Source organism: Drosophila virilis, chromosome 2 (genome assembly GCF_030788295.1).
Source record: "Drosophila virilis strain 15010-1051.87 chromosome 2, Dvir_AGI_RSII-ME, whole genome shotgun sequence".
Taxonomy (NCBI): domain Eukaryota; kingdom Metazoa; phylum Arthropoda; class Insecta; order Diptera; family Drosophilidae; genus Drosophila; species Drosophila virilis.
Genome location: NC_091544.1, coordinates 8861502 through 8870838, shown reverse-complemented (window position 1 = coordinate 8870838; position 9337 = coordinate 8861502). Strand labels below are relative to the sequence as shown.

At 40.7% G+C, this 9337-nt stretch overlaps 1 protein-coding gene across 1 annotated transcript; it reads left to right on the top strand.

The window, feature by feature from the left end:
* Positions 1–4584: 4584 nt before the first annotated feature.
* LOC6630542 (uncharacterized) lies at positions 4585–8343 on the top strand. Its single transcript, XM_002054377.1, has 4 exons — positions 4585–5115; positions 5192–5514; positions 5677–6237; positions 8259–8343. Exons 1-4 carry the CDS (start codon positions 4585–4587, stop codon positions 8341–8343), a joined length of 1500 nt encoding a protein of 499 aa, XP_002054413.1.
* The last annotated feature ends 994 nt before the right edge of the window (positions 8344–9337 follow it).

Genomic DNA, 9337 nt, shown 5'->3' with positions numbered 1-9337 from the left:
AGATAATGTCACCCATAGGGGCTTAGCACACACAAAAAAAAAAATGCATAGCTTGATAATGGAGAAAACCATGCCAGTCTTCAGATGTCAACGGCTGATGATGTGGCTTTTGTGCGTCAAGTTGTAGTTGACTTGAGCCTGCAAGTAGAGTGAGAGAGAGAAAGTGCTATGTGTGTGTGTGAGTGCGCCAGCATTACTTGTCAAGAGAGCTTCAATTTCAATGGCGTTTAAGTGTGTCGTCGTCGTCTGTCGGCTTCGTCTGTCGTCTGTCGTCTGTCGTGTGTCGTCTGCGGTTGTTGCAGTTGACACATAAGTGGCCTTTAATGATATCAAACTTCATGCGTTGCTTTCATTGCTATTACAGTTAGCTACTCTCCTTCCTGCTCTCTCTCAGTCTGCTTAGTTTGCATGTACAACTTTTCCATACAACTGTCATTCGGGTACTTTCATTTGCAGTCTTCATAAACAGATAAAAAGTCCGTAGAAGTTGACGAGACCAAAGGGATTGAAATACATGTAGGCAGCCTAGCATCATAATATTCATCTAAATAGGTTCAAGTAGCACTTACGGTTGATCAAGTGCCTGTGATATAAGTTGGGGTAGCAAAATTATGGTTAATTCAAGTCAAGAGTAAAAGTTTGTTGGTGCAGACCAAAGCCGCATTGAATCATATTCTGTTTTAAACATATTCCCCCAAACATTACATTATCGAATCACAATTTTTTAGCCCAGCTGTTTGCCTCAAATTATTTCAACGTATTTCAGCGGCCACAATCTGAAAGTTTCAGTAAATTATTGTGTTAAAACTTTCCATGCATAATCATAACGCAAGCAGTGAAAAGGTATAACACCTTGAAATACCCTGTTAAGAAAAAAATTAAGCATCAGTTCATTATATAATTAAAGTAATCTAAATGCTTCATATTCTAATTTATTGGCATAAATATGGCGTGTGTTTCTGTACCCATAATTGGACCAAGAAGAGCTAGTTTTTTAATTTAAGGCTAAGAATTATTGTTATTCCCATTGTCGTAGACGTTATGCGGCTTGTGGCCAGTGGAAAACATCTGCTGGCGGCTCGGCCGGCGACCCTTGTGAATTTGAAAAGTGCTTAGCCATGACAAAACCTTTTTTCCACTTACAGGCCACTCGGCTAGAACCGCCGAGGGACGCCGAAAGTGGCGCTGGCGGAAGGACGCAGCAGTTCGCACCCAAGCCGCATTATTTCCAAGCGCCTGGGCAGCAGCTACTTTCAATGGCAGTTTTATGCGTCCAACTCGAATGTTCTTTGCGCGCCTTTTCAATAATGAAAAAATGTACGAGCTTTGAATTTTCAAATGATACAGACGTGGGTGACGTGCGGCAGCGCGGGGATGCTTTTGGCGAGTCGGCAGACAACTACAGTCGCAAAGGAAATAAGGCAAAGCAAAGTTTGGAAAGTGGACGTCGAAGTGGAAAAGGCAAATTAAATTATTTCTCATGGAAATGCGGCAACGGCGACGACAACCAACGACTTTGGCCAAATTGAAAAGCGTTAACGGAAATAAAACTAAAATGCGCTGCGCGTGGAAAATTACAATTAAATTGACTTTACCGGCGATGCGATAAAAGTAAATTAGCATAACTTAAAGACTTGGCAATCCAATTGTCGTAAATGTATATGTATATTTAATATATACAGCTGTATATTCCATCTCTAATCCACTTTTACCTGCCGGGTTATCCTTATAGCCAGCTCAACTGTCTTTTGTTATTAATGCCACTTGGCAGCTTTGCTCGTCCACTTCAGCTCAAGTGGTCGCTGCACCTGCACCGAGCTACTGCAGATGCCCCCGTCCAGTGGCCTGCTACCCTTGCCTGATATCATGCGCTACTTGTCGCTGCAGTGCGTCTTATATTTTTGTGAGCATAATAAAGTGCAGCAGTCAACCAGGCTGGCAGACAAGCAGCTCTCGTCGAGGGTTTCGGGCCAGCAACAAAGCGTAAAATGTGAATAGACTCCATGACTGTAGCTGGACTATGAAAAAGTTCAAGTCGGGGGCGTGTCGGGCATGCAAAAAACAAAAAAACCAAAAACAAAAGCACCAAGCGTGTCCTGACTGGATAATTGAAAGCAACTTTGCGACTTTGCCCGCATGAAATTGGCTACATTCTTTTTTTTTTTCTTCTTTACTTATTTTTTACTTTTGTTCTTGCTGCTCCTTCTGTTGCTGTTGTTGTTGCCATTGTCTGTGGTGCAAGTAGTTGCTCCACACGGAAATTGAAATGTCAAGTGTGCTGCGATGTGTGAGCAAACGGAGCAAGAAAATTCAGGTATGGATCAACATTCGTGCCGAACTGACGCCGCTATTAATGCGCTTAATTGTCAAAAAAAAAATAATAATAATAATAAAATTAACAATTATTCGCGAGAGAAAACCTTTAACCGTTTCCCCTTATGCCCATAATGTGCCCGTAGTGCCATCAGGCAATGATCCAGCCTACTCGTCGCACTTCCTGACGGCTCTCGGTTAACTGCTGTTTGCTTAATGGAAAATACGTGCTTCTCCATAATTGGATTTTTTGATTTCGTTCGCGTTGCGGCTGTTAAAATCGGCGGAGTGTCAATGGATGATGTAAAATGTTTTCCAATGGCTCCACAAATTGCTTTCAATGTCAGTTACCAAAAAGTCACCTGGATAGATCAAATAAAAAAAAAACAAAACTTTTCTGATAATTAAAATCGGTTTTTGCAATTAAAATATTTGGCGATAGTTTATTTTTGCTACTAAATAAATACTAACGATTTTATTTAAAACAAAAAATAGACAGGGAGAGAGAGAGCCCCAAAAAGCTGAAACTGACAAATCCTTGACTTACATTCGTTTGCTTGAATCGTATACCAAAATAAATGGAACATATATAGAACATATAATCAGCAACAAGATATACAAGTTTATTTGAAAGTCTTCGTTCTTTAATATAAAAAGAAGAAACACTAAAACAAAGGATACAATTTCAAGTGTATAAAATATATTTGATGCTGCGATGCGCTCTTTCTTTTCGCACTTATTTCTATTAAATGTCGTTAGAACGCATGTTGGTTGAGTTTATTGCAATTTACTGACTCGGCACGTGACAAACGAGCCGCACGTTTCTCCCATTGTACGCGACAAAGACACTGACACACACAGATCACACATACGCAGCGGTGGCCCCTAAAACAGTCGGACATTTATCGTGGCGTTATTTATAGCACAACAGTAGCTCGATGTAGGAACTTGTTCCCCTCAGCTTAATAACAATACATTCATTTCGTCAACCAGCTTTGAATTTCATGAAACTGAGCTCACTCACATGTAAGCAGCTTCGAATTAATCAGGCCATAGACAAAACAGTACAAATAAATCATGATGATTATTATAATATGACTCAAGATGTTGGCATTGTCTTACATTTATTACAGATTGACAGTATGTTTAAACTATGTACCTATATGCATTTGGCTTGTTTGACAGCATCTCGATTTGTTTTGTCTTGTTTGCAACAGTCCAGAATATTAATTTGCACGCATGAACAGATGCACAAATTCACATATAAATATATATGTATATATATGTATTCATTATTTACACTTATATATATATATATAGACTAAAATCATAGCATATGCATTGTTGGGCATCCTTATTGTAAGGTAAATATGGCAGCTTGTTTGCCTTTCTACCTCTGTTTTCATTTGTTTTCATGGACATTGTTGCTGCTTCGTCCTGGCTGTCCATCTACTGCTTCAACATGTAACTTGGAGATTATGCACAAATATTGTATTATAGATTGCAGTAAATGTAAGCATCTTTCATACTATTAATTCCTTCAACCCAAAAACTTTTGCAAGCCTTGCGAAATCAATGATAAGTGTGCATGCAATAGTCAAAAGCCAGCAGCATAGAAAACACGCTAGGTAGCTTCTATTAAAGTAATATAAATAAATATAAACAAATTTGTAACTTTGCTCTTCGTAATTTTCAATATTTCCATTATGCTGAAAACCATCACATGTATTCATATATGTGTTCCGCATGGCAACTGGTTTTTTCTTATTATTATTTCTTATTTTGAATTATTTTATTTAAATTTGTAGATGGAAGTTAGAAGTTTAAACTAAAAAATAATGATATAAAAACATGTTCATGTTAAGCAACGTTTCGAATTTGAACATCAATTCTAACGTCTTATTAATTATGGTAATAAGGCAATTAGCTCGAAATAAAGGGAAAATTTCACGAGCATTTTCAATTGTAATAGGTAACCGCATTAAAGGTCGTGACTTTCATAAAACACAGAAATCACCCAAATGGCTTATTGCTTAACCGAATGGGAATTGGGAATTCAGTTAAATTAGTGCAATGCTAGGCCAAGGATGTCGTTCTGGCTGGCCAGGTTTGCTGGCAATATGCCTGTTGAATGGAGCATTCTTGCCCACATTTGTGTTAGCCAGAAATCAGGAATATTACAATTTTGGATTTGTTCACAATCTAACGAAACATTTGCATTTGCGCCACAAGCTTGAGTGCTTTATCACTTTTGCCGCAAATCGCAAGCCGATGAACCCATTACCAGGTCAGTTTTTTGCCCGCTCACTGGACCGTATACTGGTAGAGGATCTGAACATACCGCATGTCACCTGGGGTCTGCAAAACAACGTTACCCTGAGCGGCATATTGACCGTCCAGAGTCTGGTCTTTGTTACCATCTACAACTTGCCGCCAGAGCAAGAACCCATGCTGGATGTGGTCGACCAAACGTTGGATGGTCGTCATGAGCTACGCGTTCTCTTCATCCTCAAAACACGAGAAATGTCGGCACCTTTAATAGAGCAGATATATGCATTATTTGTTTGGTGCTGGCAGCGGAACTTTATCAATGTTGCCTTGACCTATCAGCGAATCACATTTATCAATGGAAGCTATAATGTGCATGATGAGCTCTTCAGCTATACGCCCTTCCCCAAACTGAGGGTACTTAATGTGACCGGCCTTGGCGTTACCTTTAACTGGGAAGCCCTTGATGTCAGCAATGTAAAAGGCTATGAGTTTCGGGTGCCCGTCTTTCAGGATGTGGTTCAAGCTTATGTGGTGAGTGGGCCAAGATAAATATATTTAAACATTCTGTCACGGCTTACATTCTTACTTTTATATGGTTACCCCTCAGCTGCCCAATGGACAACTGTACGGAACTCTCGGTTTGATGCTTAGCAACTACATAATTCATATTAATGGGCGATTGCGTGTGGAGGAAACACCTCATGTTAACGAGGGCAACTACCACTCTTACACGCTGATGTTGGCGTCACGTGGCGTTATCGATATTGGTGTGCATGGATATTCGCAGATGACACTCAGTTCGGAGCAGGCAGAGGGCGGTTTACTAACCTCAAACACGAAAACCTGCCTCATGGTGCCCTGGCAGAAGGAGCAGCCTCTTAACAGACTCATACGCTTCAGTTTCCGTTACAATGGAATACTATTTCTGACGTTGGTTGTGTCATTGACGCTTGGCTGGCACCTGTACGCCCGCGTTGCCAGTAAGGGCTTTTATTTAGCATTGGTCATTTTCCATTTACAGCCCGTGAACGAATGTGTTTTCAGGCGTTTTACTAACGCGTACAAAATCATGCATATGGCTTTTTTATTCAGTGCTTTCATACTATGGAATGTGAGGATGGGATATCTATCGGCGGCTCTAAGCGTCAAGCTCCCACCGCCTCAGATAAATAATCTTGAAGATTTCCTGCGATCACCATTGCGGATCATGGTCACTGAAAGTGAAGTTGCAATGTACTTCACACGCGAATTACTGCCGGCAGCTTTGCAGCCGCGTTTGCTAGTGGTCAACGCGTCCACTTTGTTGGAGCACCGGAGTAGCCTTAATACCAGCTACGCCTACTGCATCACTTCTCGACGTTGGGAGCTTGTTCGGTTTCAGCAGGCGAGACTGCGTCATCCGCTATTTCGCCGCCTCGATGCAAATCTCTGCACATCGACTTATTTTAGAAAGATTCCCCTGCAACGGAACTCGCCATTTAGTGAAAATTTGGCGCAGTTTTATATTGCATCCCTTTACACTGGCTTCTACTGGAAATGGGAGCAATTGAGTATTATGGAGGCAGTGAATCTGGGTTTACTTAAGATCTATCAAGATGTGGAGCTGTCATATGCAAGCTTGAATCTGAAAAGTATTGAAGTGCTTCTAAAGATGTATGTACTGTGTGTTGGAGTCTGTCTCGTGTGCCTTATATGTGAAATTATCTGGCATCATCGAGTGAATAAGAGAAATAATATAAATGATAATTATAATAATAAATAATAATTATAATTGTTTATGCTCACAAGCACAAATAAATAAACGCCTATTTAGAGCAAAATAAAATATTGATTATTTGAAAAACGGTATTTTAAGATTTTAACAATGAAAAATAAATACCAGGTGTTTTTTTTACTTTTCTTGAAATACATTCATATCAATTATGAATGTTAACACACATCATGATGACAATAAGAGTCTTTCATCATGATGGGGAAAGTTAATTAATCGATGACCAGTTATCGATAACATGATGAGCGATTCCGTTTCCGGCTCATCATCTATGTGAATAGAGAGAGGACTATAGTCCTAGCAAGATGGCATCTCATACAAAATTGAATACTTTTTTTCGACTTCCGGAGTATTGTTGTGGTACAACCACACACAGATACAAGCATTCATCTGTGTGGGCAAGAGGCATTTTCAACGTTTGCTAGATGACAAATAACTGTTTAGGTTGCTTCAGTGCACTGCACAGTTTTATACACAGACACAAAAGCACTCACACACACGCACACACACGTTTGCCGCGCAGGGTCCTAACAGGGCAACAATGTGTCTTCGTTTCCGTCATGGCTGCCATTTCCGGCTAACGAATTCTGGGGAGCTGCTCACGTGCCCCTTTGTAAAAAGAAACAAGCGAGTATCCTACAGCATGGAGGGATGACTAGAAGATGCCCTGCAGCTATAATTATCTAATATTTATCTAATATTTGTTATATCTAGTTAGCATATTTGTATTTGAGAGTTAGATAAACGAGACATATTAGATTGACTATTAAGGAAACTCTCCTTGACTATGGTTCCTAATGAAGAATAGATATCCCTGTGAAGTTTAAATTTCGCAAATATCAGTCTCTGCTTGTTACCATAGCGCATCTATGTGATGCCCTTTCGTTTAAACAGTTTAATAGGTGTAGGGTATAAAACGAAAATCCAGCAAATACCGCTATGAATGTGTAACTATCTGAATGTGTGTGAGTTTGCTTTTGTCGGTGTGAGTGTGTGAGTGTGTGTGTGTGTGTGTCAGTAAATTGATTGAAATGGCCAGCAGCGAGTGCTCCCAGCATACACTGGGCCCAGCGGAAAAGCAACAATTTTGCTGGCGCTTCGTTTCATTTAGCCCAAAGCTCTCTAGCTCATTTTCAGCCGCTTTTTGTATTTTTTCTTGGTATCACAGTTTATTGCTTGCTTCTTTGTGCTGATTGTCTGTTTGCTTTGTTGGAATTTTCTTACAAAAAAAAAAAAAAAAAAGAAGAAAGCATACATATATTTTGTCCTGCTTTGACTTCCGTTTTGGGCTTAACCGCTGCCCAATTTTCATTATTGCCCTGGCCTCTCGTTGCCGTTGTTGTTACTCAGTTTCCGTCTGGCCAGTAAATGGCATCATTATCATCTCGACAGCTGCCGGACAAAGGCTAAGCCATCAGCTAACCCGCTGGGAGGATTGAACTACGTTCCGTTCGGTATTCAGAATTACTTACATACGACCTACGATTTGACTGCTTAATTTGTTTGATATTTATGAGCTTTGATTGTTTTTGTTGTTGTTGCTGTTGTAGTCTCGGCTTTGTTACAAAAGATTTGGCAAATTAATTGAGTTTGTTTTGTCAAATTTATGTTAACTGCAATACCCAGCAGAAGACTTAATTAGCAAAGGGCCGCCTCAATGGTAGCTGCGACAACGGTCTGAACTGCTCGACTGTATTTTATGGATAAGCAACAAAATAAACAAAAATTATGTTAAAACTTTGCCGACTCCGCCCTCAACATGCAGAGATGGCAGCGGAAAACTCAATTGGAAAGTTTGTTGTTCATTTCCGTTCGCTGGGCGGACTGCAACCGGAAGCGGGAGGTGTCGACCGGCAGGGAAATGCATTTGAATCTAATATGGCGTTCACTGTTCCGTTTTCAGCTCGGCCCTGGACAAAGTTCGTGTTCGAGGCACGCCCGCTGACATTCTCAACTATTGGCCCCAACGCAGCTGCTCGCGTAACTAGGCTACAACTGTGACTGCGACTGCGACTGCGACTTTGACTGCGACTAGAACTGCGACTGCAACTGTATACAATTATAGTTGCAGCAGCAGTTGTTGGTGCTGTGCTGCATAAATTAACTTTGTGTCTTTTTATTCGCATTTAATTCACTTTTTATGCTGTTGCTGGCCGGGCAACGTAGTCGTCGTTGTCTGGGTTGTTGGTTGTTGGCGCATCGTCGACGTCATTTAGCGCCTTGTCGACGCTTTGTTAATTCAAAAAGTTTTAATAATTTTACTTTTCAACAGGCACGGAGCAACAGTGCCTGGCAAGCGGGCATGCAACAAGTGTGCATAGTGCGTCTGTGGATAGGATTTCCCTCTATCATATTTTCCCCATTTCACTGTTTCTAAGTATTTTGCATAGCATTGGCCATTGCATACTTTAAGAGCGAGAAACAGAGCGCTGTGGAGTAACTTTTAAATAATCACTTATGCAGCTTTCAAATTCTATAGCAGCAACTCATGAACATAATTCCTTGTGCTTGAACTTTGTGCTTAAGCGTACTCACAATTAATTACTTAATAAACTGTGTGGGAAACCTAGAAAATTAAAAAATACTATTGTAGCTAAATTTTAGATAGATACCATTGATTGGGTACTAAGTAGTAAGCGGGTCTTGTCAAATTGGAGTTAATGAAATTGCTTGACAAATACTCAAGCTGACAGGCTGATCCATAAATGCCAGGAGCTGACCACAACAACGCCCTCTAGTTGGCCACGTCCCCGGCCACGGCAGCCACTCAAGTTAATTCAATGCGAAGTCTCTCAAGCATGCATACCTACTTACAAACACCTACACACTATGGTGTGGTATAGTGTGGCAGCCTCATAAAAGTGGCAACAGACACGGCACTTGAAAAACTCACACGGTCGAGCTGCAACTGGAGCAGGGGCAGAACAGGCAACAACAGCAGCAGCAGCTGCCCGACAGGACCTGCCACTTGTGTGCTATATG

Bases quoted from the DNA above. Each gene is read 5' to 3' on its own strand.
- LOC6630542 (XM_002054377.1), top strand. From the start codon at position 4,585: ATGAACCCATTACCAGGTCAGTTTTTTGCCCGCTCACTGGACCGTATA. The intron at 5,116-5,191 runs GTGAGTGGGCCA...GTTACCCCTCAG, and splicing joins ATGTGGTTCAAGCTTATGTG to CTGCCCAATGGACAACTGTA. The intron at 6,238-8,258 runs GTATGTACTGTG...TTCCGTTTTCAG, and splicing joins ATTGAAGTGCTTCTAAAGAT to CTCGGCCCTGGACAAAGTTC.